The 27803-nt window shown below is 43.7% G+C and overlaps 3 protein-coding genes and 1 long non-coding RNA gene across 5 annotated transcripts in view; 2 read left to right on the top strand and 2 right to left on the bottom strand.

Moving 5' to 3' along the window:
• Positions 1 to 395: 395 nt before the first annotated feature.
• Positions 396 to 5977, bottom strand: B2M (beta-2-microglobulin). The gene is made up of 4 exons (XM_028508286.2): positions 5832 to 5977; positions 2259 to 2534; positions 1672 to 1699; positions 396 to 662 (listed from the first exon to the last, which is right to left on the bottom strand). The coding sequence occupies exons 1-3, from the start codon at positions 5896 to 5898 to the stop codon at positions 1686 to 1688; spliced, it is 357 nt and encodes a 118-aa protein (XP_028364087.1). The 5' UTR covers positions 5899 to 5977; the 3' UTR covers positions 396 to 662; positions 1672 to 1685.
• A 5408-nt stretch (positions 5978 to 11385) lies between these two features.
• On the top strand, positions 11386 to 23031 carry PATL2 (PAT1 homolog 2). Of its 2 annotated transcripts, XM_036032758.1 has the most exons (16): positions 11386 to 12477; positions 13128 to 13218; positions 13841 to 14052; positions 14647 to 14727; positions 15507 to 15649; positions 16152 to 16229; positions 16445 to 16586; positions 17428 to 17548; positions 17647 to 17744; positions 17958 to 18011; positions 18114 to 18247; positions 18372 to 18531; positions 19028 to 19168; positions 20551 to 20648; positions 21295 to 21444; positions 22630 to 23031. In XM_036032758.1, the coding sequence occupies exons 2-16, from the start codon at positions 13176 to 13178 to the stop codon at positions 22646 to 22648; spliced, it is 1674 nt and encodes a 557-aa protein (XP_035888651.1). In that variant the 5' UTR covers positions 11386 to 12477; positions 13128 to 13175; the 3' UTR covers positions 22649 to 23031. The 2 variants fall into 2 exon arrangements, with proteins under 2 accessions (XP_035888651.1, XP_035888643.1); XM_036032750.1 differs by having other exon boundaries at positions 11386 to 13218.
• On the bottom strand, positions 17778 to 19080 carry LOC118502047. The gene is made up of 2 exons (XR_004904723.1): positions 19018 to 19080; positions 17778 to 17833 (listed from the first exon to the last, which is right to left on the bottom strand). It is a non-coding gene; the product is annotated as an uncharacterized LOC118502047 (long non-coding RNA).
• A 3833-nt stretch (positions 23032 to 26864) lies between the features above and the next one.
• Positions 26865 to 27803, top strand: part of SPG11 (SPG11 vesicle trafficking associated, spatacsin) — a 104611-nt gene continuing 103672 nt past the window's right edge. Inside the window, 1 exon segment of the mRNA XM_028505521.2 lies at positions 26865 to 27151. Coding sequence (XP_028361322.1) covers positions 26898 to 27151 — 254 coding nt within the window. The 5' untranslated portion in view covers positions 26865 to 26897.

The following is a 27803-nucleotide window of genomic DNA, read 5'->3' as shown; positions in this document are numbered from 1 at the left end:
CCGCTTGCTAAATTATAAAATTTTCCAGATACTCCTGCTCCCACTTTGAGTCTGCACATTCCTCATATCTTGACCCAGGGAACAGAATTTTGGCTAAAAGATGGAAGCCTGGTCTTCCAGCAGACTGCTGTGTCGCCCTGACTAACTCTTTTAACTTCTCTCGGATCCTGTTCTTCATCTGCAAAATGCAGATCACTCAGGTCCCTTCCACTGTGAATATACCTGCTATATATACCAGGGGTTTACACTCTTCTTCAAGTGACACCTGAGGACCATTTCCCTGTTTAAAAACAAAAGGGTAAGAGAGGGAGAGATATATAAGAAACCGAACACATCAAGTTTTATCATTGTTTTAATTGGTAAAGGAAAAAATATCAAAGTACATGCAATGCAGATTGAGGTAAACATGAATTTTATATAAAAGTTTTTTCATAAGGTTAATGTTGAATTCCCTCCTCTCCATCTTGAAGCTGTCAGGACCCCCCTGCCCAGATAGGTCAACCCCAGATACCAAAAATCCTGAAGTGAAATGGTAAAGATTGTATTTGTATTAACATCAGTATTGTTTCTTAGCTTGTCCGCATAAAGCATAACATAAAAGCATTAAAAAGAAGGAAAACACAATATGAAATTAGTTCATTCCCAATGAGTTATCTTCAAACCTGAAAAAAAAAAACAAGTCTTGTTAGTAAATATATTATTTGAATTACAGATCGCACCACCTAACTTGTCTAACTTTTGCTGTGTATATCGCCATTTGTAAAAGAAGTAGCTGCAGACAATTTTCCAGACCCATTACAAAGAGTATTTCCCATTAGTTTATCCCATTGATTCTCCTACAACCTAAGAGAAAAGAATGCTGGTATTAGAGTTCAGATTCTGGCTCTACCATTTTAGTTACTATGTGTCTCTGGGCAGATCACCCAGCTTCTATGATGCTCTCTTGAATTAATTTCCATGCCCCAAAATATAACAAGAGATCCGAATAGGTTTTCAGTACCTAAGGCACCCTATGGGGAATTTCATTGAAAAGCTGGATTTTCTACCTCTGGATTCCATCCAAAGATGCAAAGAAGTCCAATTCCTCCCTCTTTCATGCCGCTAGAGCTCCTTATAGATACATCTATTTTACTATCTTGATATTGCATTACAACAATCTGTTTCTATTTCCTCTATTGGACAGGGAGCCTCTAGAAGGCAAACAGTGCCCATACACTACGACTTCACGAGATATTGAAGGAATGGGACATCTTCAGAACCATGTCACTCATCTCTTCTGACTGAATAATATAGCAACTGCTATGCAACAGAAGAGAATGGTTCATTTTTGAAGGCCCAGAGATGCCCCATGTGGAAATGGCAGAAAAAAGAGCAAGCCCTTGCAGGTGGAATGGGTAAACCAGCTGCCTCTGTCCTGTCACACCACAACAGCGTCTCCTCTGACTTATTCTAGAGAGCCAGGGATGCTGGCAGAGCCACAACTGGGGCCACACACCTTCCTCATGCCACCCCACAGGAAAGAGGATGTGGCCTCATAGGAATTTTCTCTGCCTGCTGAAATGCTACTAATGTCCTCCATATACAGAGGGTTATCATATTAGAGCTGCCCAGAAATAGTGCCCAGGATAATGAAACAACAACAAAAACGCATTTTCTTAGTTAGAAACTTACCTCCATGATGCTGGTTAGTTATACTGATCTATGAAAAAGAAAATGGGGAAAGAAAAAGGAAAACAGTAAGTTTTAATTTTAAAATACTATATATTAACAAATGTCTAACAAAATAGCCTGCTGTGCTTGACCATGAATACCTTGTTTAGAACTACCAGTAGGATCCAAACCTGCCTACTAGCCTCAGATCTCAACCCAGGCAGAGAGTACTGGAAAAGTCCAGATTGCAGAGTGCTAGAAGAGCAAGAGCTGCAAAGGCCTGTGCCTCCCTGAGAAGCATGTTGGTCCTAAGAATCTGTGAGGTTGTCAGGAAAGTCTAAGGAAGCCAGTAGGTAAGAAATATTGGGAATGAGTGTGTATTTGTGCAAGCGCTATTGCTGCTCCTTGCTTTTGCCACAGGAAAATTACCATTTCCCGGGCCACACTGTGCAGAGGTCTCTCAGAAGGTGCCACTTATCAGAGCTTCAATAACATTACCTGACAATCCCAGCATGCATATTTTTTAAAAAAAATATCAAAGCAGCTTTGTTCTGTGGCTAACGTCAGATACAATGGCCAGCCACTAAGAAAAGAACTTGAAAACTTACCCCACTTAACTGTCTTGGGCTCATTCAGGGTAACGTGTTTCACAACACAGGTGTAATCATCTGCTGCACTGGGAGTGAAATTTGCATGCACCAGAAGATAGAAAGACCAGTCCTTGCTGAAAGACAGGTCTGACTTCTCTGTTTTCATCGGTTTTCCATTCTGGAACAAATCAATTTCAATCTGGGGTGGATGGAACCCAGATACATAGCAGTTCAGGAAATTTGGCTTCCCATACTCCACTGGGTGCCGTGAATAAACCTGAATCTTCGGAGGACCTGAGGAACATCAGGGAAAGACAAATGAAAATTGCAGAGGACTTCACTTGGGGCTTCTTTGGTCTAAAGCTAGACCAGACACCAACTATTTAAATTTGATCATCCATTTCTTCCAATTCCATTTTCACTTTTCCAAAAGGCTACCTTATAATTCCCCTATACAAGCATTTTTGGCTTTTTCTACCAGATTTCTAGTAGTACCTTCTGTCACTGGAGATTGTACCAAATCTTCAAGAACCGTTCTGTGGAGGCTTTCAAGAACTTTTGATGGCTTCTCAGCACCCATAGAACTGTACACTTGAAACCTGTATGGCTTTGCAAACCACTGTCAACCCAAAAAATTCGACTTTTTAAAAAGTCTACATGATTTGGCCCTAACCTACTTTTCAAACTTCATTTTTCACTTCACACACCCTCCCATTGTAGCCACATCAAAGAACTCATGTTATCATACCCTGTTTCAGCCCCTTCAATTTTTTTCTTATGTTTACATGTTTCCTTTTGGTTCTTGCTCCTGCCTAGATCAACACCCATCTGACTTCTCAATATGTATCAAGTATTAGGTAAAGTGCCTGGCACACAACAGTTGCTCTGTAATTGGCAGACATTATTATCACCTACTTGCTCAGGCTCCTAAGAGAGTCAACACAAAGTATGTTCCTGCAAAACACAAACTCTTCATCCTGCTCAGAGTTTATATACCAAACCCCTATCTGATTTTGTACCTGATTTCATGAGCTACAAGATTTAAATAGCAAATAGCTTAAATGAGTGACTTGGGCTGGATCAGAACAAAAGGAAAGGGTGAGGACTCAGGCAAATGGGAGAGAACATATTCTCCCTTATGACCAAATAGAGTAATGCATGAAAATAAGACTTGCATTTTAATCAGCACCCTAAAATGATTCTTATAACTGAGCGTGTTTGGAATACATTGCATAATGCTACAGAACAGTGGTTTCCAAAAAGGGATGCATGACCAGACTTCATGCATCCTAGGGGCTTCAGAAAGAAAATATAAACTTTATTTCTATATTTTTCACCCAAAACAAAGAGAAGTTTTATTGCTACTAAATATACAGGCTAACACTAATATACACATATAATTCACTTTAAAATACATGCACATTCAAGGTACAAGATTACCACAGGGCTGCTCCTCCAGTTCCAGAAGGTGGTGGGGAAGAGAAAGAGTACCAGGCTACTCTGACCATACACATCTGCCTAGAAACACTCTGTCATCAAAGGAAAGGGCATCAGGAAAGGAAATATTAAAAGTCCACAAGAACTGGACTGGGGATCCCAATGCAACCCTGATTTTATTTTTTTCATAAAGTTAAAAGTGAAGATAAATCAGAATGCACTTCGTATTTGAGTGTCTGATAATTAGAATATAATAAATGCCACAGGAGTCAGAGCAAGGTTCATCTGGCCTGGAATTCTTATTCTGAGAGAACCAGGTAGGGTTTTGTGAAAACATCATGAAAATCTCTTCTAAGAAGAGGGTCAATATCAGCCAGGCCTGGATTTGAATCTGGACTCATCCACTTATTGGCTCTGTGACTTTGGGAGAATTATTTTAGCTTCCAAAGTTTACCTGAAAAATTCATTTATGCCCACAATGAATCAAACAAAACCCATACATGAGATAGGGCAGACGATTGACCCCCGGAGGTAATCACCATAACATATTTCTTGTGGTTCTTCCAGAAATGATCTATGTAGGGCATGTATGACTCTGGAAATTTTCAAATTAAGATTTTTTAATGTCAGCTTGTTATTTTTCAAAAGGCTTCTATAGTCAGCAGCAAATAATAGTGATGACAGGTATTATGCTTTATTTTGTAAATAAATTATAAATTAAATATCTTTTTGTCATGATCAAAAGACCATGCTTCACAGAGGCTTTTATGAGGGGAAAAATGAAAGTCAGCTATATCACAGGGTGTTTGGAACATGCTCAACGTCCCTGGTGTCCCCAACAGACAGCCTGGGTAACCACTTTGATTACTTAGTCACTGGTTTTACAACCTCTCTGACCAATTAACCTTGGCTTTTTCAAAACTGAAAGTAGAGTAGAGGCTCCGCTCATCTTGGAAAGTACCAGGCAAGGAGCCAAAGAGGAAGCCCTCTGCAAAGAAAAAGCCCATGGCTGCCCAGTTTGTTTCAGACAATCTCACATCCAAAGGAGGCAGTTCCGAAAAACATGCGGACTACATACAGCCGGAAGGCTAACACCCCAGCATAACGCTCTGTCAGGAGCCACTGTCTGCCATATATTCCCTGTGTGATTAAGTTACTTAAAATCTTGGTGCCTCAGTTTCCTCGTCTGTGAGATACCGATAACCTTCATGTTTACATCGTAGTTGCATTCAGGGGTGTCCAACCCTTGGCCTAGGATGGCTGTGAATGTGGCCCAACAGGAAATCGTAAATTTACTTAACATTATGATATTTTTTTTCTGTTTTCGTTACTGTTTGTGTATTTAATGTGTGGCCCAAGACAACTCTTTCTCTTCCAGTGTGCCCCAGAGACGCCAAAAGGTTGGACACAAAAAGGACGTCCCTTTTTAAAAAGTGCACAACGTCCCAGGCACACTGTGAGTTGTCAAAACCAGGCAGCTTTACTGATTGATTATTAAAAGCGGCATGTAATGGGAACAAGTGGATTAATGATGTGAAAGCGCTCTGTAACACCTCAAAGCATTCTACACACGTTGCGTGCTCATCCCCCGCCAAAGTTTGATCCCATATTTACGTGAAAATACCAAGGGGCAGGTGAACCTGGTGGGTGCTAGGAGGAAGCCCGAAGCCCTGCGGTTCCCAGCAGAACTGCAGTGGACTGACTTACCTCGGCGGTGACTTCCCCAAAGCCCAAGCGTCTGTCTGTCTCCACCCAGTCACAGTCCCCAGCTACGCCTGTTGGAACCCGCCTACCCTCTTTCCCCTGAGTCCAGCTGAGTCCGGGGAGTGAGAGGTCCCACGAAGGCGAGGAAAAGAAACCCTCCCGAGTCTCTCTGGAACTTATCAACACCCCGAAACTTTGTCGGCACCCACTCAGGCAGAGCGCGCCAGCAGTGTCCCCCACGCCCGGCTCTCGGGGGAAAGAAGAAAAAAGCTTCATCCTGGGCTCGCTCCCACACCGCTCCCCCATCCTCCAACCCAGCCCGGGGCTAGTCCCTTAGTCAGGGAAAGAGAACTTGGGGAACCAGGGTCTTACAGAGTTGAGAGTGCCAAAGAGGGTGGGGGACTGGGAGAGAAAGGGTGAAGGGAGAAACGGAGAGGAGGGGACACTCACGTTGGATGGCCTCCAGGCCTGACAGAGAGAGCAGTCCGAGCAAGACACACACCCAGGGGAGAGCCATCGCCACTAGAGCAGCGCCCGCCAATAGAGCAAAGCCCGACAAGTGAGGAACCGAGCGAGCTCCAGGCTGCACCTCTCCAAATGCGGTCTCCGAGCCTGCGCCTCGGCTTATATTACACGAGTGCACCACCAATCAGAACCCTGCCCGTCACTAGTCTCCTAGCTGGCTGCGCTGAATCAGGTTAGAAAAGGACATTTCATTTCAGTTTCAGTTTCCTGTAAGGCCTCGTGATGCCTAAGGCATGGGTTGGGCGGGGTGGGTTCGCTATTTATAAATGGGCGCCCTCTGATCTTGGGTGCGTCCCCAAGCTTGGGGCGCAGACCGTCCACCCTAGAACTTCAGCCTGGACGCACCTTTGTCCAGCACCTCGATTTCCAGATCAGCCCTCAGAGATGGCTGAGTCATTTGCTTACCGTGCCTGAACCAGTTAGGAACCTAGAACCTGTGGTTTTCATTTGAAAAAAAATGGAAGCCCAGAAAGATTAAGTGCGTGGACAAAAGATGAAGGGTGCCCGACAGAACAAGAACTGTTATAAATAATTACAACCCGGGATACACTGTAGCTTTATGGATTTGCGGGGCAAGAAAAATAGTCCAGGAACCTCGAGGATTCCTGAGGACAGCTCAGAGAACTAAGTGAAGTGAAGAAGGACTTTATTGCTTCTGGAATTCCTTCAGGGAAAGGTTTCTTTCTGTAAAGCTCCTTGCCAAGAAGTTCTCCGTATCTTCCCGTTGTTGTGTAGGTGATTTTCTTTGTTTCATTGATTTGTGGGGAAAACTACCACTGATAGTAAAAGCAGTAACAGCTTTGAGCTTTAGAGATTACAGACCCCTGTCCGTGCTCCATTCACTAACAGCTACCATACTGGAATGGTGCTTGACACCTAATAGGTATTGGGTAAACTGAATGAATGGAAGGGGTGGATGAATGACCCAACTAGCAAACAAGGGAGAAATACTTTAATAAACTCTAGGAGGTAGGGATTACCTCATTAACTTTTGCGGACAGGGAAAACAGAAGATAAGAGACCAGGATTCAAAGTCTGGCCTGATTCCATTGTTATTCATGCTTGTGACTCTTAGAAGGTAAAGGGCAGGGCAATTTTAGTTAGAATTTAAAATGTACCCAGCCACGTAAAAAAAGGTGCTGCCCTGATAGGGCTGCTGAGTCCTCGGGCCTTCTGAGTGCAACAGTGAGAAGAGGAAGTGAAACATGCCTCGGGAAAGGGACAGATCTTGGAAATCCCTGTTGTTTTCATTGAAGGGAGTTGAATTGTGCTCCCCCAAGGAGAACAACAAATATCTTCTGGATTTCTCTCACAGATTGTTAGACCTCTTAATATTCCCTATTGTGGGGGCCATGGCTGTAGAAAAAGTAGAATGTTCTCCACAGACCTAATGAAATGAGATCACGCACAGAGAGCCTCACACCGTTCTTAACATATAGTATCTATAATATTTAACAAGTACCTTGTAATTACTGTTCATGAACTAGTGAATATTCAGAAAGCTAAATTTGAAGCCGGTACAAAAAGCTTATCCCTGTAACACGTGCCACACCATATAGACTTCTGCTTTTGTCAGTCCTGAACACCTTCCTCTCTGAATTTTTATGAATTTCTATTTCACAAGGATGATTATACACTGGCAACAATATGCAAATAAAATACTTAGTATGTAAAAAAAGAAAAAGATTACCAGATCAAAATAAAGTTTTTTGACTTTATTTATGTATGTATTTATTTCCATTTAGAAGCCTTACATTTTTATGTAGGTAAATTTGTCTATCACCCTTCATGATTGAAAGGGCCTTGTCTACTTCACATATTTAAAAAAAAAACCTCACATGTTTCCTTTCTTTTTAAAAAAATATATTTTATCAATTATGCTATTACAGTTGTCCCATTTTCCCCCCTTCACTCCCCCCCACCCTGCACACCCCTCCCACCCACATTCCCCCACTTTAGTTCATGTCCATGTGTCATAGTTATAAGTTCTTTAGCTTCTACATTTCCCATACTGTTCTTACCCTCCCCCTGTCTATTGTCTACCTACCATCTATGTTACTTATTCTCTCAGATGTTTTCTTTGAATATTTTTAGGTTTAATTTTTTAATATTTAAATCTTTGTTCCATAGGAATTTACTTTGGCATAAATGTCTTCAGTATAGAAGTTTTACTTTTTTAGTCAAGTCTATGTATTTTTATGATTTCTAACTTAGGTATCATAAGGTTTGTTTCTTAGAATGACATTTATTGGGGGGAAATGTGGAGAGTTCACTGAAGTAGGACACAGCCAGGTGGCAGGCAAGAAGCCCCATCTGAAGAAGTTTCTGAGGGGTAAGATCATTATTTTTCACTTCAGCTCAATTAATATTCACTGAGACTGTACTCTGATGCAGATATTGTGTTAACCGCTAGAGGCACAAAGATAAATAAGAACATCTCTGTTCTCAGGTGGGGGTGATAAATACAGAAACAGAATTGCAACTCAGTGTGGTAAGTACATAATGAGAAAAAGATGTAAGGATTAACGAACGCACATTAGAAGGGCACCTCACGGAGCCTGGAAGGGAGAAAGGTGTCTTAGAATGCTTCCTGAAGAAGGTCAAGCCTGAGCTGAGGTTTTCCCCCCTTTGAATGTTTAAATTATTAGAGTGAGGCAATTTAATAAAGCATATGAAATGACCTTCCAATTACATAAACACTTCCTTAGCAAAATCATTTTGCTTGAGTGACACAATGTTTTTCTGCTAAGATACATGTGTTCAATGTCATTGAAACGATAGACAGAAAAGACCTCGGACAGGAAGCAGCTTTAATCAACAACTGAATAAAACTCCCAGACGGAGGATAAGAGGTCCCCAGCGCAGAGAGAGGGGTCCATTGGAATCCCACTCTCCCCATACAGCTCAAAGGAGTTCACTAGTTCTGAAGCCAAAACTAGAAGGAAGGGGAACTTTAAGATAGGAAACTAGAGAGGCAGTCAGGGTTAGATCTTAAAAGGCCTGTGCCTTTTGTAAAGAACAGGAAGTGAAAACCACTGAAGGGTTTTCAGTTAGGAAGGGTCAGTTCTGACTAAAGGATGTCATCAGCATGTAGGTGGTAGGAAGGTATAAGTGGATGAGATTGCCCAGGAATAACAAGTTGCAGAAGATTTAACCTTTTGAGGGATTCTTGTTCTCTTTGAGAATGTGAGGAAAGTTCTGTCTTTCCAGAAAAATGTGCCTGCTAAAAATCACACAAACATATGTATCAATTTCAAGGGACCCTTAGATTAAGAATATTCAATGTGGAGGGGCAAGAGAAGAGGCACGAGGAATAGGATATTTGAAACATGGCAAATGGAAGAGGAAAGTGGGAAAGGGGTCAAAGAAAGATGATCCAAGAGGCACAGAAAGACGCAGGAGACTGAACTGTCAGGAAGCTGTGGGAATTAGAGACGTACAGAGGGCATGATCAGCAGTGTCAAAGGCTACAGAGACTTCAACAGCCTTAAGGTAAGGGCTACAACATGTCTTTTGCACTTACAGTTTGAAAATTACTGGTAATTAAGAATAGTTTCTGAGGTGTGATGGGTAATGGTAGTTTTGATTTTTTTTTTAATTCAAGAAGTGTTCAGTGGTGGCATCTTAGTAGAAGTGAGAGTAGGCGATTTGTCATGATGATGTATTTGAAGAGTACTAACATAAGGTTGAAAAATTATCAGTTGTCCATAGGAAGGATTGAGGGGCTTGTGGGATGATGTCAGTCTGTCCACTGGTGCCCCATTATGATGGATTCAAAAGCCAGGGAGCAGCAGCTGAAGAAATGATATGAGTTGAGGAAATGGAGAAGCTTGGTTTGTTGGGCAGGAGACAAATAGCAGGCAGTTAAAATAAGAAACAAAAAAAAGATAGGGATTATGTCTGTAACAATGAACACATCCTGATGTATCTATGTTATGCCATAAGAAAAAGAAAGGAGGAAAAATAGAGAGGCTGAAGACACAGAGGAGAGAGAGGCATGACTGAAGTGGCGGAGGGCATAGGATCCAGAGAAAGAGGTTAGACTAGAGGACAGGACGTAAACCTGGAAGATCGAGGGAGGAGGCCTGTGCCTGCAACTCAATTTCCTCCAATTGTAAATTGAAGTACCGTATTTTTCAGACTATAAGATGCACCTAGGTTTTAGAGGAGAAAAATAGGGAAAAAAATTTGAAGCAAAAAATGTGGTAAAATATTTAATAACACAAATAACATAATATTTCACCAATGTAAATGTAAAGCTACATTTGGACTATAAGATGCACCCCCCCATTCCCCCCAAATTTTGTGGGGGGGGTTCATTTTATAGTCTGAAAAATATGGTAGCTCAGCCCCAAAGGCCTCTATTTCTCTATAACAGAAGAGGTGAGGTGACTGCTGAGAATAGAGTCATGCAGGGGACTTAAGGACAGTAATTATGTTTTAGATGCTGATAATTGAGGGTTGGGACAGAAAGCTGAAGAAAAACAAAGAAAAGAATGGCTCAGGAGGCTGGTGATGGAGATGGTATCAGTCAGGGTCCTAACAGGAAACAAATAACACATTCGAGTCTGGTAACCAAGGAGAGTTTTGTGATGGGTGTATTTACCAAAGTGTGAGCAGAATTAAGGGAAAGTGATAAAGGAAAGTGAAGCACCCCTGGTGCTAGAAAGGGTGGCAAGCCTTTGCTATGCCTAGGCCTCGAGAAGCAAGAAGAGAGCAGATAGCAGATACAGATCTCAGAGAGAATGGGTATAATTTAGGAGAGGGCTGCCACACTGGAGCCCACATGACATAGGCGTTGACATTATCTGCCTACCAGGCAGCCTTCTCTGTCTGCAGGTTTTGATAATGGCTCCATCCTCTGGCCCTTGCCCTAAAGTGGTAACCACCAACTATTACCAGTCCTAGGGGACTGTACTATTCCTTATAATGGCACTACATTCTTTCTATACCTTTACAAATATCCCTTTATTGAATTCTACTTAAATTATCCAATTTGAGTGAACTATCTACTTCCTGAAGAATCCCTGACTTAGAAACTAGAATCCTGGTTTTTTTTTTAAGACCAATAAAATAGACAAACTAGGGAAAAGAAGAAAAGAGGGGACAACACGTAAATAATGTTAGAAATAACAAGAGAAACAAAGTACAGATTTAAGCATGAATTTTAAAAATACTCTTATACTATAAACAACTTTATGCCAACAAATTTGAACTTATAAGAAATGGACACATTCCTAGAAGATTATATAACTTAACAACACAACCTCAAGAAAAAACTGAAACTGGAATAGATCTACAGACCTTAAAGAAACTGAAATGATGGATTAAAAATCTCCCATATAAGAACTGTCCTTAGGTGTTTTATTTGGCAAATGTAAACTTTTCTTTTTAAAAAAATGTTATCTTTACTGTATTTTTCCCATTACCATTTAGGCCCCTTATGCCCCCTCTCCACCAACGTAAACATTTCCAATATATCTTTGATCTAACAATTCTGTTTACTCGTCTGTACTTGTCCCAAAGCTGTAAGAGGCCCTGGGTGGCACCTGCTTTATTCAATTGCTGTACACCAAGCCTAGCACAGGTTTGGCTTAAACTTAGCACAGCTGAACTGTGCCAGAAGTTTAGACAATCTACAACTTCATGAGACTTCAGGAAAAAGTAGAGGACTTTCACAAAACCCACTAGGTCCCAAGTAAAATTTCAAATAGCCAAGTCTGGACTATAATCTTGAAAACTAAGCCCTGTCTTCACCTTAGTACCAGTTGGTACAAGAAGTTCCTTCAGAATGCAAATCTGTATGCAGCAGGTGGCTCTCCCTCAGACATGGTCTCTATAACAACCTAATAACTCACTTCTGGAACACTAAAATTCACCACTTAGCCCTTTTGTTAGTAATACCAAAGTGAGCTACTAGGAAGTTCATGAGAGAAACAGCTGAGAAACGATACCAAAAGGCCTGAACCCAATTAAGATATTTGAAAAGTTTTTTAGTAACTTTCAAGCTACTTAAAATTTTGCCTGCCCATATAATTTTGACCTACAGCAAAACTTTTGAAACAAATATTTTTATTTAGAGGCATCAAGAATTATAGTCCTATAACCAGGATGATAGGGCCCTAACTTGCCTTTCTGATGTGGAAAAATTTGCTTTGCTTTTATTCTTACTCAGAAGGTCTACAAAGTCATGTGAGGTTCAGCTGAACACAGATGTGGGCACCGAACCCAGCCAGGATCACTTGGGGCTTAGATGAAGCTCAGGTGGGGTCTTGGATTTTGCCTACCAGCAGTAGTTATATGCTTGTTTTTATTGTTATTCTTTCCTTCCTTTTTATTCCTCAGCTTCTGAATCAGTTTTCCATTGCAGCAGCCAAGAAGATGCAAGATTGTGTAATCATGCAAAAATGTTTTTACCTTGAAGATCTGACTTCTAAATTCACGGGATTCCCTTATCAGTTAGAAGTGGGTAGCAGACTTAAGTTCACAGACTTGATGAAGGGCAGGCATCACCAGGTGGATTGCAGGGATCCACAAATGCACTGCCCCACCCTGAGATCTTGGTTGCTAGGTAATCTCCCCAGGATCCACCAATTTTCCTATCCAATTTTGATGGAGCAAAAGTAGGGATTGAAGGGAACATAACCTTACACAATCCCTATGATGGGAGAAGAACACAGGGATACCCTTTTAAAATATCTGCTCCCAAATATCAATCCCAATAAACTGTACTCAAAACTTGAATGATTAAAAATACAGTTTATTTCTCTTGCCCTTTCAAGGATTTTCTTTATCATAAGATTATGTTTTCATGTGTCTATCAAGATGCCATGTTTTGGGGATGCTGGCCCTTTAACAGGAGAGTAGGGGAGTGGCTGGGACTCTTAAAGCCGGGGCAGCAAGCCAGTGCTGGCCCAGGCTACCATGGCAAAAGTAAGCAGAAAGGGCAGCAACAAGGTAGCTGTGGGCTCCCTCACTGTGCACAGATGGAAGTGGTGGTGTTTGTGTGGGAGTGTTTCTCCAACTCCTAGCCCTGTTCCTCCTTTCTGTCCCTTTGCAGAGCAGCTGGGCTGGTGAGGTCATAGGGTGGACGTTTAGGGCAGTCTGAGAGCCAAGGGCTGTGCTCCCCTGACCACCTTGCTGGGGGATGACCATGGTTTTAGAGTACCATGCCATCCTTACTGAGGAGGAGGGTGCCTCTGGGTCTCTCCCCTGTCCCAGGTTTACGTTCCAGAGGCTGACAGTGCTGTCTCATCAGAGGAAACAGCTATGGAGAAAGTCCACCAGCCTGTAAAGATGAAATGTCTTGAAGGTATCACTAAGCGGGCCACAGTACCTGGATAAAAAGCCTGGGGATGCGGAGACTTGCTGTTCTGGTTCAGTGATGGACATGGGCTTGTATGTCCAGAATCACTGGGAGTAACTCTAAACTCTTCTACTTGCTAGCTATATTATGCTGGGTGACTGAAATCACTTTTCTGGGTCCCTATTTCTCACCTTCATAGTGAAATGATCAATACAGGCTTATATGATTTTTGTGAGAGTTAAATGAACATATACACGTGAAATATCTGGTGCACAGTAGGGTTGGTTAAATTGCAGTGAGTCAGGGCAGCTGGAACTTGGTTGATTAAAGAGGCCCAGAAGTGGCTATTATGTGGAGGAGAGCAGATGGAGAAGCCTGTGGTGGTATCTAATGAGGTAACTGAAGAGGGGATGTAGAAAGTAAAGGTGTCTGGCATGTGCCAGGTACTGTTTGCTCTAGTGGAGGACAGGTAGGGGCTCTCTGGGGTAGGGAGGCTATTAAATGCTTAGAACAGTAGGACTTCTTAGAAGGTGGTGCTGGAGATGGCTCATGAACAAAAGTGGTACTGAGAAGCTGCCTCTCTAGATGAGACTCCTCACACCTGAGCCCCCTTCTACTTCTTTTTCAGGCCCCCACTCAAACCAAGGCCCAGGCAAGTCCTGTGGCTGCTTGGCTCCTAAAGAGGAGCTGGTGCCTGCCTCCCAGCTGGAGGAGGAGGAAGAAAATGAGCAGGAAGAGGACCTGAATCCAGATCTAGCCCCAAACCTGGAGGAGGAAGTAGATGAAGAGGGGGAAGATCTTGGGGATCCAGCTGTCCTCAGTGTGGTCCACAACACCCAGGTGCCATGGCAGGAGGGGCTGGAGGGACTGTTGTCCTGAACTGTCTGCTGTTCACAGTGTGGCTAGACAGCCCTCTCCTCTTCTTCACCCCTTTTAAGATAGGTTCTGGGTTAACACTTTCTATTTCAGGTTTGAACATGAGTAGGGACTTTTTGTTACCTCTTTCTTCCTGTCACCCCCACTTAGTTTCTGATGCTGTCTTCACTTTGAAAACCAGGTTGTATCAGGGCTGTGCATCACTCATAGGGGCTGGCCCTGCTCTTGGTGCTTTGACCCTGGGCCCTTGTGTCTCAGCAGTCCATTCCTGGTATGTATTCCCTTGGATTTCCACAACCAATGGAGAGAGACAAGGATTCCCATGAGGAATGGAGTGCCTCAGATCAACCTGCTCCTGAGATACCAGTTTTGCTTCCCCTCAGGGAAGGAGAGGGGCCTGGCCCAGTTGACTTTGATTATGAGGGAGAACCAGGCTGCCACTGTCATGGGTATTGGAAATGGTTGGCCTTACTGCCTCCCCACCCCCGTAGACACAGATGAATTTAGAAGACACTAAGGGGCTCACGTGAACCTGGGTTTTCTTCCCTCTCATTCCAGAGAGGTCTTCTCAGGTTTCCTGGAATCAAGGCCTCTGGTATGCTGGGGATGTCACCTACCTCCTTGCAGTTTCTATGGCAGGTGAGTTGCTCTAGGCTCCATAGTGACAGAAAGTGACTGGTTGCTGAAAAGAAGCATGCCAAGTGTTCCTTATTTCCACTATGTTCAGTCTTCTCTTAACTTTGCTCTTGGAGATGAGGCACCCAAAGTAAGATGAAGGTATGAAAAGTGGGAGATGTCCTTTCATGTAGGGAAGCTTGGTAAATGACAGGTGGTACTAGTACAACTGGCCATTCATATGAAAAAGGACAAAGTAGATCCCTACTTCCACTCCCCTGCCTTTAAGCAAATAAGTAGCACTGAGCTTAGGGTTAGAAAGAGCACTTGCCCTTCAATTAACTGCATAATGAGAACATGGCCTGGGGTAGAGGAACTGCAGGAAATACTGCAGGGAGAAGAGTAGGAAACTGCAGGTCTCAGGAGGCCTTCCAGTGACTCAGAAGAGGCAGCTAAGCATTGTCCCAGTGACTGAAGGCACAAGAGCCTGAGAGAAAACTATCATAGAGAGGAGAGCAAGAGATGTTGGCTCACCAGACAGTAGGGAAAACACATGTCTCTACATTGTCATGGACTGAAGAGCTGCTCCCTAGGAGGTGAGAAACCCTGCTGGGAACAAGGACAGGATCCACAGTCTGATGACCTCACAGTTGGCTTGAAGTTCACCCAAGACAGCAAAATGTCTGGTGAGGTTCTTGAGGGTAAAGGCAGGTGAGAATGTAGAGACAGAAAAGGGACTTAGCAGCAAGGGCAGCATTGACTTGATGGAGATGCCCTCCTCACAGACCTCTTATTTCTCTTAGACCCTGGACTACTTGTCTCCAGTTCCTTTCCGGCCCACCCTTCCCAGCACCAGCTCTCCAGTGCGGCACTTCGGACCTCGACTGCTCTCACCAGACCCATCTCTCTTCTGCAGCTCACCGACCTCATGGCCCCCTAGGTTCAGGTACTGGTTCAGGGTGCCAGGCACCCCAGCATCCACAACAGTCGGAGCTCCTCTTCGAAGGTCTCAGGAGGTAGTGGCTGCAGAGGGGTGGGGGCCACTCTACCAGTTGCCATAGAAAAATACAGAAACTTAACAACAGAAGTCTGAGATGGAGTCCAAACCACTTTCCCTCACAAATGAGGAAATGGAGGCCCAGGGAGACAAAAAAGAACTTACTCGAAGGTTAGCTGGCATGCAGAACTGAGGTTAGGACTCAGAACTCCTGGCAACCAGACTAAATCATTTTCTACTGTGTCAACATTTCCTGCAGCCAAATTGCAGAAAAATATATATTAGAGGGGCCTGTGGGTCCTGTTGAGCTAGGATTGTGATGTTTCATGTGGCTGACTTTGGAGAGGCATGTAAACAGTTCCCTTAGATGTCCAGCTGAGGTTACCAGAGGCTAAATGAGTGGGAAAGGTAAGGAGCTGAGACCTTGCTTTCAGCTAAGTTTCTTTCTAAGTCTCCCCAGTCATCTGACCCAGCTTCACCCCCAGCACCAACGGATCCTTCAGCTGCAGCAGCATAGTCGAACACCAAGGTAAAAACTAGACCTGGAGCAGGGTTGAGGGCAGCTCATCTGCATGCTGGGTATTTCCCCAAAGTCCCTGCACAATTTGGAGCCCTACAGCACTGCCCACCTCTGCACTCTCTCCCATCCTTCCCAGACAGCTCCACTCCCTGCTCACCACTCCTTGAGAAGTTCACTGTGGCAGGGGTGGGTGGGTCTAAAGGGATGTTCCTCCTGGCTTAAAGTCCCCCAGCCAAGAAGCCTTGGTCTCAGCAGCCAGACGCCTATGCTAAACTCATGACCCGAAAAGAGAAGGACTGGGTGATAAAAGTGCAAATGGTTCAGCTGCAGAGTGAGAACCCCTACCTGGAAGACTATTATTACCAGGTGAGCCCCATATGCTCTTCCCAGCCTCTGACCTTGGGGTCAAAAAGGTCTGGACTCCATGGGCCCTCTCAGGTCCTCTCTTCAGCTCATAGGGGCCTTATTTCTAAAGTTGACATTCTGACCTCATTTACCCCTCTGTTCTCCTACACTTCAGCCCAGTGGGATTCTTTACAATTCCCCAAACACACTCTGAGGTTTTGTCTCCATCCTTTGCCATGAATTTCCCCTATTCAGCCTGGGAATATGGACTTTTCCACCTTTGTGCACATTTATGAGTCTTTAGAAATGTCTTGTTATAAACATTCATCTATTTACCTTTACTTTTTTTACATCAAAATCACAGGGATCTTAGAAATAGTGGGATTTGATTTGTTCAATTGAACAAATGATGGCAGACATTTTGATTCATTTACTCCTCCTTCCTATCTTCATGCCACTAGCTAATTCTGTGGGAAGCACAGGTAGAATCACATTATCAAAATGGGGAGGTGGAGGATATGGGGCGTGCAGTGGATAACTTAGGAATGCAGGAAGGTTGCAGATGCTGGGAACAAGGAATGCAGGAAGGTTGCAGATGCTGGGTCAAGTTTGCTTCCTGGCACTCCATTTTTCTCTCTGCCTTTTTATCAGACCTGGTAATAGTACCTAGTTCTTGAAGGCCTTAGTATGGGAATCGCAGCATGAAGTAGCATGAGGGCCAAGGTGTTTAAAATACTTTAGAATGATTTCCAATAGGGCCTAAGGTGCCAGGAACATTTCTGGAAGGGATGCTACAGGACAGTGTGTGTTAAGAAGTTTCACTGGAGAATCTTAATTCTAAGTTTACATTCCATGGACTCAGAAGTATTATCAGAAACTAGAGAAGAAGGAGGCAGATGAAGAGCTTCTTGGACGAAGGAACAAGGTTGAGTCTCTCAAGCTGGTAACACCTTATATTCAGAAGGCAGAGGCTTACGAGTCAGGTAGGAGCAGGCTGACCTGCTGGGTTGGGCTAGCCATCTGGGTGGATAGAGGGTGGAAAGTGGAGGGAAGTATGTCCATTCTGACTTCTTTCGTGCAGTGGTTCGAATCGAGGGTTCCCTAGGCCAGGTAGCCATGTCGACGTGTTTTAGCCCTCGCCGAGCCATTGATGCCGTACCCCATGGAACTCCAGAGCCGGTAGGAGTGATATCTTCCCAGAACCTTTTTCTGCTCCTTGTTTTGGAGCAAGGTTTTGAGCACCCTCATGCTTGAGTTCAGTTTGTGACCTACATGGGAGGAATAAGTGCAATCAGACTTCGTGTTAGCTTTTCCAGCTCAATTTCTAGCTCGCCGAAGACCTGGACTGCCGCTGTGGAAGTGCAGCTCATGGCTGGGGACTCTTTCTTCTAGGAGACAGGGGCTGCCAGCAGTCAGAGGCTTCGGGTGTTGTCATGGATTGAAAAGGTGAGATCAGATCTTTAGGAATGACTTCCTAACTTATCCTCGAAAATGGGATATTGCTCAAATTGACCTCTTCTTCCTCTTTTCCCACCCTCAAATTCCCAGATGTTTCTTCAGTTACTAGAGATAGAGGAGGGCCAGAAGAATGGGCCTCCACAGCCCTACTACTCGGAGCAGCAGAGAAACCACGTTGAGAAGCTCTTCCAGGCCTTAAAGACCCAGGAGCAGAACAACCCGGAGTGAGCATGGGAGAGTCACACCCCCCCCCAGCAAAGACATTGGCTTTGCTTCAGCCTCTTCCTTCTGGCATGTTGTCCTCTCCTCTGTGCACAGCCTGAAAGTATTCTCCTATCTCACTCACAGGGAAGCAGCAGATGGCTTCCTGCAGGTGCTGTCTGTGAAGAAGGGGAAAGCCCTAGTGGCCCGCCTGCTCCCCTTCCTGCCCCAGGAGCAGGCTGTTAGCCTTCTCCTGGTTATCACCCACCATCTGCCTCTCCTCATCAAGAGGGATGCAGCTGATCAGGTAGCGTGGCATTAAGTGGAGAAGAGGATGGTGTCATGGGTGGGTTAGGGATGTTTTCTCCTCCAGTCCCCAGCCTCAGAGATTCCAGAGGAGGTGCTGGGAACTGAGGGGTGTAAAGCCTGCCACCCTCGGGTGAGGGGTTACAGAATGAACTGTAGGAACAGCTGATCATCTGTGGGTATAATGAACAAAAGAAAACATACAGGCCTTGGTTGCACAGGTGTGAGTGTGCTGTGGAGGGTGTGAAAATAAGAACTTCCTGACAAGAGTTGAGCCCTATATCTACTTTTCTTAGGGAAAGCACCATAGAACTAGTAGGATTCGAAGGGTCAGGATTGGGGATGAAGAGACACTAGTGGTCATAGGTCTGGTAAATAACCTGACTGGGTAGGTAAAAAAAGGCAGGTCAGCCAGAAAAGGGATCAGGGTGGGGGGTACAAGACAGGAGGAGGTGAAGTTGCAGAGGAGTCTGAGAGAGGCACTCACCTTCTTGCAGGTCCTACAAATGTTATTCAAACCTTTGGGCAAATACATCAGTCACTTGACCTTCCATGAACTCCTCCAAGGACTTCAGGGACTAATGCTGCTTCTACCTGGCTCCTCAGAGCGGCCAGTCACTGTGGTGCTGCAGAATCAGGTAACATGTCTGGGGGTTTTTCTCTTGCCATAGATGGCCTCCAGGTGGTATCACTGACATGGAATAAATGAGGGAATGTTCCCCTCTCCTCATCTTTCCTGCTTATCCTCTGCAGTGCTTATCAGCTTCTAGAGAGCATTAGGATCACCTGGAGAGCTTATTGAACACCAGTTCCTTGGGCCCACTGCCAGAGAGTCTCATCTAGTAGACCCAGGCTGGGGCCCAAGCATCTGCTTTTCTAACAAGCTCTCTGATGATGGTGCTCATGTGCCCTCTAGAGCAAAGGTCACCAAAGTTTTTTTATTGTGTTTCTCTTTTGGTTAAAAAAAAATCTGACACATCACCTGTGTGTGTCTATAAGTCACTTATATGTAACACTATGCTAATATTAGGTACATAATAAATACAAAATAGAACATTTTAAAAGATGAGAGTCTAAAGGTGAAGTTCTGGTATGTTCTAATATGCCAGTGGATTGTCTTATGAACCCCTCTCCAAAGACCTTTGCCTAAAGCAGTGCTTCTTACGGTGCGGTCCACAGACTACCTGCATCAGATTCCCGGGTCCATTTCTGCCCTATTCCTCTGACTCCTGACTCCTGGGGGCAGGACCCATGAGTATGCATTTAGTCAGTTCCCTAGAACAGTGGTTCCCAGCCTTTTTTTTGGCACCAGGGACAAATTTCATGAAAGACAATTTTTCTGTGGACCTGGGTAGAGGGATGGCTGTATAGTCTGCTACCAGATGCAGCTTAATTGTCACTTGCCACTCACTGATAGGGTTTTGATGTGAGTCTGCAGGCAATTGGTTTATTATGGTCTCTGTGGCATCATACCTCTATGCTAATGATAATCTGTGTGTGCAGCCGCTCCCCAGTGCTAGCATTGCTGCCTCAGCTCCACCTCAGATCATCAGGCATTATATTCTCATAAGGAGCACGAACATAGATCCCCCACATGTGCAGTTCACAGTAGGGTTCACGCTTCTATGAGAATCTAATGCTGCTGCTGCTGCTCTGACAGGAGGAGGAGCTCAGGTGGTAATGCCAGCGATGGGGAGCAGCCGTGAATACAGATGAAGCCTTGCTTGCCTGCAGCTCACCTGCTGCTGTGCAGCCTGGTTCCTAACAGGCCACAGACTGGTCTGTGGCCCAAGGGTTGGGGACCCCTGCCCTGGAAGAATCTTTTGGAAACTTCAGAGCAGTGATTCCCTTGGAAAGATCTGAGAGTTCTTTGGCCAGCCAATGTAAAATTTAATAGTTTTATGGGTGTTGGACTCAATTTGTACATGTAAACTTGCTGTTGTAGTTAAAAAGACAGCGCCAAGGAAGCACCAAATGCTTAGGGCGAACTCATTTTCCCTGGATGCTTTATCATTTGCAGTTTGGAATATCTTTGCTCTATGCCCTGCTGAGTCATGGGGAGCAGCTGGTATCCCTGGATCCATCCCTAGTGGAATCCAACAGTGACCATGTAGCTTGGTAAGATCATAACGGCCTGTAAATATTATTCCAGTACCTCTGGGATGTGTAGGCTGGACCAGATGAGTTATTTCCTGAATGGTGTACTCAAGCATCAGGAAAGAAGCTGGTCAAAGGGAATACTAGCAGAGCTGTAGCTGCTCTGCCTTTTATTGCCCCCTCTCTTTAGTCCCCTAGAGTGTTATTTTCCATGGGAGGCAGTATAGCATAGTAATTAAGGGGACAAGCTTTATTTTTATTTTTATATTTTTAATTTTTTTTTACATTGTATTTTTTTTCCCATTACAATTAGAAGGGGACAAACTTTGGAGTCAAACAGGCCTAGGTTTGAATTTTGCCTCTGTCACTTATTATTACTGTAACTTTTGGGTATGTTACTTAGCTTCTCTTTAGCCTATTTCCTCATTTATAAAAGAGGAATCTAGGGATGACAGTACTAGCTGCTTAGAGTTCTGAACATTAAGAGAGAAGATGCATAAAGCATTAATCAGTGCCTTGGCATATATCAAAAGTGCAAATATTCTCTTAATTGCTGCATGCATAGAAAGTGATATTGGTGATAAAGTATAACAAGGATCTTGGCCTTGAGCCTCTTTCCTGTATAAATACAAATACTTTGATATATTTCTTCCTCTCTGCCCCCCAGGACAGACATAGTGATTCTAATCGCCTGGGAGATAGCTCAGATGCCCACAGCCTCTTTGGCAGAACCCTTATCCTTCCCCAGCAACCTTCTTGCCCTGTTCTGTCGCCATGTGGACAAACAATTGGTACAGCAGCTAGAGGCTACAATGCAGTAAGTTATGGCAGAAACAAGGCCATAATCCCTTGTTTGAGCCCAGTCTAGGTTCTGACACTTCTCTATTTCTTTCCAGCCAAGAGCATGGAGGAAAGCTTTCTTTTAGAAGTAGTTGCAGACACTCTGGCATTCACTGAGTAACGCGTCTACCTCAAATTAGGTCCCTATGGTCTGTTTCTTTAGCTAAACCACTTAAATGATTCCCAGGTATTTTGGTCATTTATCATACTAAGCTATTTGAAGGCAAGACTTAATTTCAGAAACTGAATTGTTCATTCAAGAACTATTTGATGGGATCAATAAATGCAGCACAAGATGTCTGAATCAATGCAGAGCAGCCTGGACATTAGTCTCTGAACAGGTCCCCTTGACCAGCAGGCCCACAGCACACAGGCACACTGACAGCTGCAGTGTCTGATAGACCTCCAGCACTGCTACTGAAACAAGTACAGGAATCAATGAACCAAGTATCATCCCTAATTGTCCCAAGAACAGAAGAGACAGTGGAAGAAACTTCCACAGAGGAACTGACCCTGCGAGTAGCAAAGACAATGTGGAAAACAGCTGATACTAAGGAACACAATAGCCCTAGTATAAGAGAGGTGAAACATTTCTACATTCCTCTTTCCAACAAACAGAGCTGTAACATCAGTAGGCAATGCCAATGAACACCAAATTCAATGCTGAGGTGAATCACAAGTCCTGCCTGGATCAAACACAGCCCCTCCATCCAAGACTACAGCATGTTCCTCCTGTAATCTAGCCAATAGTGGAGTAGCCAAGAAGCAATCAACAACAACAAAATATATATAGAAGGGGTCAACTATTCCAGAATACAAACATAAACAATATGGAGGTCATCTCTGTCCTCAGAATTAAACATCTGCTGGAAAGAGTCACATATTAATTTTTTAAGATTTTATTTATTGTTAAGGGGAATGGGAAGAAAGGAGAAAGAAAGGGAGAGAAACATCAGTTGGTTGCCTCTCACATGCCCCCAACCAGGGCCCTGGCCTGTAACCCAGTCCTTTGCCCTGATTGAGAATCAAACCAGCAAACTTTCAGTTTGTGGGATGTCACATAACCCACTGAACCATACCATTCAGGGCCAGATATTGATTAAATCACAATAATACTTTAGAAAATGGGATCATTTGCACTTAATACCTGTTGTCTTTGTAGGCTTGCCTGGGTCTACTGATCTCACTGCTCTGGAATGAGGACATGTGGGAACAGTTTGACCATCAGACACCAGTTGTATGGGCTATGTCTACAGGGATCCAAGAGTCTGAAGACATTTCTTATGCCTTATGATATGTTGGAGGGCCCCACCCAAAACATTTTCTTATGCTTTCTTCAAAAATCTGATGCCGAAAAAAAGCCTGAGATAGTAAGGTGTAATTAGAGATATTATAATAATGTGTTAAAACTTATTTGTAAATTAGGATGTATAACGAAAGCCATTTGCTTATATGTGAATGCTCTAAGAATATTGTTAATATAAGGGACAAGGCCTTGTTATGTCTAACAAAACTATGACCTTGGATATTGCTTCAATGTTGCCATTTTTTTTTTAAATAAAGAGAAAATAGCCCTAGCTGAGCAAAGAGAAATGAATTTAAATATTTGTTTTGGGATATGAAATGTTTGGTGTAACTTCACAGACAAGGTTATGCATTTGCCAGCAAATTCTGGAGTGCCTTTTATGAACTAAGAACCATATTAGGTGTTAGGGTAACAGTGTGGAGCAAGGAAAAGTCCCTGCTCTTCTGAAACTTACATTCTATTTGGAGAGGGACTGATACAAAATGTCAAGTGGTGATCAATACCATGGTGAAAATGAAAGTGGGTGATGAGTGATTATAGTGGAATGGCCCGGGAAGGCCTGTAACCTCAACAGAGGTTACATTTAAGCTGAAATGAAAAGTATTTCATGAAGAGGCCCTATTGAACACAAAGCCACCAAAATGAGATGAACTTGGTGTGTTTCAGGAAAAGAAAATGTAGCTCAAGTACACAGATAAGTGGGAAGGCTATAGATCTGTAAGCTGTGATTTTTTTTTTATTTAAATTTTTAACTGCAGTGAAGTCAGGATTTTAAACAGGAAAGTAATGTGACATGATTTCATTTTTAGATTATTCTGACTGCTAAATTGTTGGGGAATAATAGAAGGCAGGAAAATGTTCAGAGGCTTTTTTTCAGCAGCTCAGGCAAGAATTGAGCAGTGGTGACAAAGCAGAGCAGAGATTTGGAATAAACCTTGGAAGGAAGTGAGAGTTGACAGCCATTGCTGATAGTCTGGATAAGAGTGGTGGTTAAGAATCAAAGATAATTCCCGGGTAGAGTGAATGGAGGGTGCTCCATACTGAAGTGGGGAAAATGAGAAAGATGGGCTTGTGAGGGGTTAAAAATCAAAATTAACTTTAAATTTGAGTCCTGTTAGAAATCCAAGTAGATATAACAAGTAGGCAGTTAACAGCAGTCTGGAGTTGAAGGAAATGGTCAGGGTTAAAGAGACAAAAATGGGACTTATCAGCACAGAGATGTTATTTAAAGATGGAGAGGGGGAGATTATGTAAGAAGAAAAGCCCACTGAGGGGAGGTATTAGTGAAATAGGTAGAAAACTAGGGAAGTGGTGTTACCAAAGTTGAAAAGAACAAAAGATAAAGCTAAAGAAGTTCATTATCACCAAGACCTTATTATATGAAATGTTATAGGGACTTATTTAGGAAAAAGAAGACGAAAACTATGAACATTAAAATAACAAACTCACAACTATCAACAACTGAATCTAAAACAAAACAAAAAACCTAAGCAAACAACCAGAACAGTAACAATCATAAATATGGAGATCACATGGAGGGTTATCAGCAGGGAGAGGGAAGGAGGAGAATGGGGGGAAAAGCTACAGGGATCAAGAAGCATAATTGGTAGATACAAAATAGACAGGGGAATGCTAAGAATAACAGGAAATGGAGAAGCCAAAGAACTTATATGCACAACCCATGGACATGAACTAAGGTGGGGGATTGCTGGAGGGAAGGGGGGTACTGGGCAGAGGGGGGCAAAGGGAGAAAAATTGGGACAACTGTAATAGCATAACCAATAAAACATACTTTTAAAAAAGTGAGGCAGGAGATAGGAAGGAGGAAACCCCAAAAGTGCCCCAGGGCTAAGATGAAGGACGATGATACAGGACAGAGACCCTGTCTAAAACCGGTTTTTCCCACTTTCTGAAAAAGCACTGAATCATGGTGAATCATGAATGTACCTTTGCAGAAGATGCTACATGACCCCTGCTTCATCATAATAGTATAATAAATTAACGTTGTGCTACCCCCTTCTCCAGTGGCCAGTCAAGGAAAATCATGGGAGACCACATGCACAGTAGCTTTAAAGTAATATAACTGCTTGTACAGGCACAATGAAAGACCGCCAAAACTAGCCAGGAAAGATCTGCCCTATAAGAATAGAATCCCTCCACCCCTTGAGGTCAATCTTGGCTCAGAGCTGGCCTGTTCCCATGTTCTGTGGAGTGTACTATCTCTTAATCTGCTCTCTCTCTTTCCTTTATAAACTCTTTGTGTGTTTGGCTCAATTCTTTGCGATCACCAAGAACCTGGTTACCCGTGCCCACCTGTGACAAAAGTACTTTAAAGAAAGGATTAAAGAATGATAGGTGATGGCTGGTTGTGGCAATATAGAGATCAGTAATCTTGAGGAACAGTGTGGTGGAGATAGCAGCCTGGTTAGAGGGGTTGAGGTGAGGAGAGGAGTTTTTCTAACCACAAGAAGAGGCAACTTGGAATTTTCTAAAAGGGAAGCAGAAATTTGACAGTAGGTAGACGTTGGTGTAGATTAAAGGAAGTCATTTTTTAAAATAACATATGTTTTAGAACAGAAAGAGTTACTCCACTAGGTGCTAGCAGAGCCAAAAACTAAACACTAAGAATTGCAGTGGAGAAATAGTGGCTATTTTATTGATGAATGGCATTATCCAGGGAATGGGAAACTAGTGTTCGAAAGCTGGAACTCCTCAATGGCTTGTCAGTTATAGGTTACATAGGGCAACTGATTAGTCAAAGGTGAGGTAAGGGTAATGAATCATTTCTTCAGGTCTTGAGGACAGTTCTGAAGTCTTTTCAGGCTCCCTCTGATCTCATGGAAAGTAGCCAGGGGGTTGTTCAAAAAACTGAAACACAACTTGGAGCAAGATGTTATGTTTAGTTTGCCAGAGGTCTGGTCAGTGTGACTATTAGGTCTGGGGCTACTATCTTCTGCATCAGGGTTTGCTGAGGATCCAGGGTAGGGGTGTCAAACTCCTTTTCACCAGCGGCCACATCAGCCTCGTGGTTGCCTTCAAAGGGCTGAATGTAATTTCAACTCCTTAACAGTTAAGGAGTAGTTATATTTATACAGTCCTAAAATTATTTCAGCCCCCGGTGGAAATGAGTTTGACACCCCTAATCTAGGAAAAAAGCTAGGGCTTAGGGTAATATATAGAGAGAAAGATATGATTTATAAGCCAAGATTTAAAATGAAATTTAATCAAAGTCATAAGGACCATGGGTTTCACATATTGTAGCAGGTCTGCATGATAATGAAAGCACTCTAATATAGGGAGAAAAAGTAATACAGGAGAAAAAGAATTTTACAGGCACAGAGCCCTAGAACAAGAGGAGGATTGGAGTCAAAGCACAAATGGCCTAGAACAAGAGGAGGACTGGAGTCAAAGCACAAACGGAGCTGATTTTCGTAGCCCTGTGATCCCATTCGATTGTGGAAAAGAATGTGTTGTTAAAAGCAAGGCACTGCTGTCTATTAGGGTCCTTTCCAAAAAAGCCTACTTCACACCCCATCTCACTCCTCCGCTCTTCTTCCTCACTTGCTCTTTCTCCCTCTCTCCCTCCCAATAATCTTGCATCATACTTCCTGGAGAAGGGTAATAATGACAAAAGAATTCCACCACTTCCACCCCTTCTCCTGTTTCCCCTGTCAATTACAACACGTATTATTTTGATTTCAACACTCAGGTCAGCTCCCTCATAATTGATCAGTCCACACTACTAAGGACATTACACTACTCCACGTTTTGTAAACTAGTAAAAATAATAGCACAATAAGAAAAGAGACAGGAACCGGGTCCCAATAACTAGGCGGTAAAGGGTACTTCTACAGAGTGAGCAAGCTGTTACAGCCTGCCTTAAGTTGCTAAATTAGGCCCTCAACGATTTCACAGTAGTTATGTAAAGAGTGGGCTTGAGCATGCATATGCAGAAGTGGCTTGGACGGAGTGGTCGGTGCCGGCCTCTACAGGCAAGGAATGTAATCTGGCAGAGACTTCTGAGCTATAGCTGCGAGCCAGAGGGCAGTGAGAGGGTCTGCTACACTGCGCATGCCCAGGACGCAGTTGGACTCAGGTGACCAGAAAAATTTGCCGGGCTAAAGATGGCGGCAGAGAAGTGGTCCGGAAGTGCTGCCGCTGGCGGCAGCTGCATCGCTGAAGAGCGGGAGCGGGTTCTACCTATGTTGCTGCTGCCCGTCCCCGCCGAGGCAACGGGGCGGCTGGGAAACTGGGCGCAGTTGCACAGAGAGCAGGAGGTTCTGGGGAGCCTGACCGCTGCAGGCAGCCTTCAAGTGCTTTCTTTGGCGCCAGGCGGCCGGGGCGGGGGTGGCTGCTCCCTAGACGGCCCCTTACGGCAGTAAGTGCTGCGGGAGGGCTGGGCAGTGTTGGGGGGCAGGGGGTTCTGGAGCCCTAGCTCGGATGCCCCCAATGCCCCGTTCCAGGCCGGGCAGTGGTGGAAGAGGAATGACAGCTGCGGAAAATGCCTCAGCTGTTAGCCCTATTCCCGGTCGGGACCTTTCTCGCTTTAGTGCGTTTCTGCACCCTCCCTTCCTTGTTCCGGGTGGGCGGAGCCGGCAAAACCAGGAATGGGTCTCAGCTTGGACGCTGATTCTTTTATTCATTAACAACTTTCGATTAGTCAACATTGTACTCTGCACCTTGCGCATTTTCTTCTTTCAGTTAAATCGTTAAAGATATCAGCTGGGGATCATGTTTAATTGGGATGAGCCTGATACTTTTTTCTTGCCCCTGAAACAGCGAGTTCCTTTACAAATGGGCTTTCCTCCCATTCTTCTTCAAGGATGGAGAGCCTAGTTGGTACACTCATTTATTCGCTCAACAAATATTTATTACGCGCTTACTATTATCTAGGAAGAATGCCTAAAAGTTGAGTAAGACAGTTCTTACACGAGGCTTGCGTGATTTAGGAATGCAGTAGAAAAAACCCTATAATTACAATCATATTTACTTTCCATTTTTGTAACTCTTGGTCCAGGACTTAGTTTTTA

The sequence above is a fragment of the Phyllostomus discolor genome, chromosome 1 (genome assembly GCF_004126475.2).
Source record: "Phyllostomus discolor isolate MPI-MPIP mPhyDis1 chromosome 1, mPhyDis1.pri.v3, whole genome shotgun sequence".
NCBI lineage: Eukaryota > Metazoa > Chordata > Mammalia > Chiroptera > Phyllostomidae > Phyllostomus > Phyllostomus discolor.
The sequence above is the reverse complement of the archived record's forward strand: the minus strand, read 5'-3'. Positions and strand labels throughout refer to the sequence as shown.

Coding starts and splice junctions, on each gene's coding strand:
- B2M (XM_028508286.2), bottom strand. CDS start 5,898: ATGGCTCTCCCCTGGGTGTGTGTCTTGCTCGGACTGCTCTCTCTGTCA. Junction 2,535..5,831: donor AGGCCTGGAGGCCATCCAAC/GTGAGTGTCCCC, acceptor GATGTTCCTCAG/GTCCTCCGAAGATTCAGGTT.
- PATL2 (XM_036032758.1), top strand. CDS start 13,176: ATGGAGAAAGTCCACCAGCCTGTAAAGATGAAATGTCTTGAAG. Junction 14,728..15,506: donor CCTTGCAGTTTCTATGGCAG/GTGAGTTGCTCT, acceptor TATTTCTCTTAG/ACCCTGGACTACTTGTCTCC. Junction 20,649..21,294: donor AACAGTGACCATGTAGCTTG/GTAAGATCATAA, acceptor TCTGCCCCCCAG/GACAGACATAGTGATTCTAA.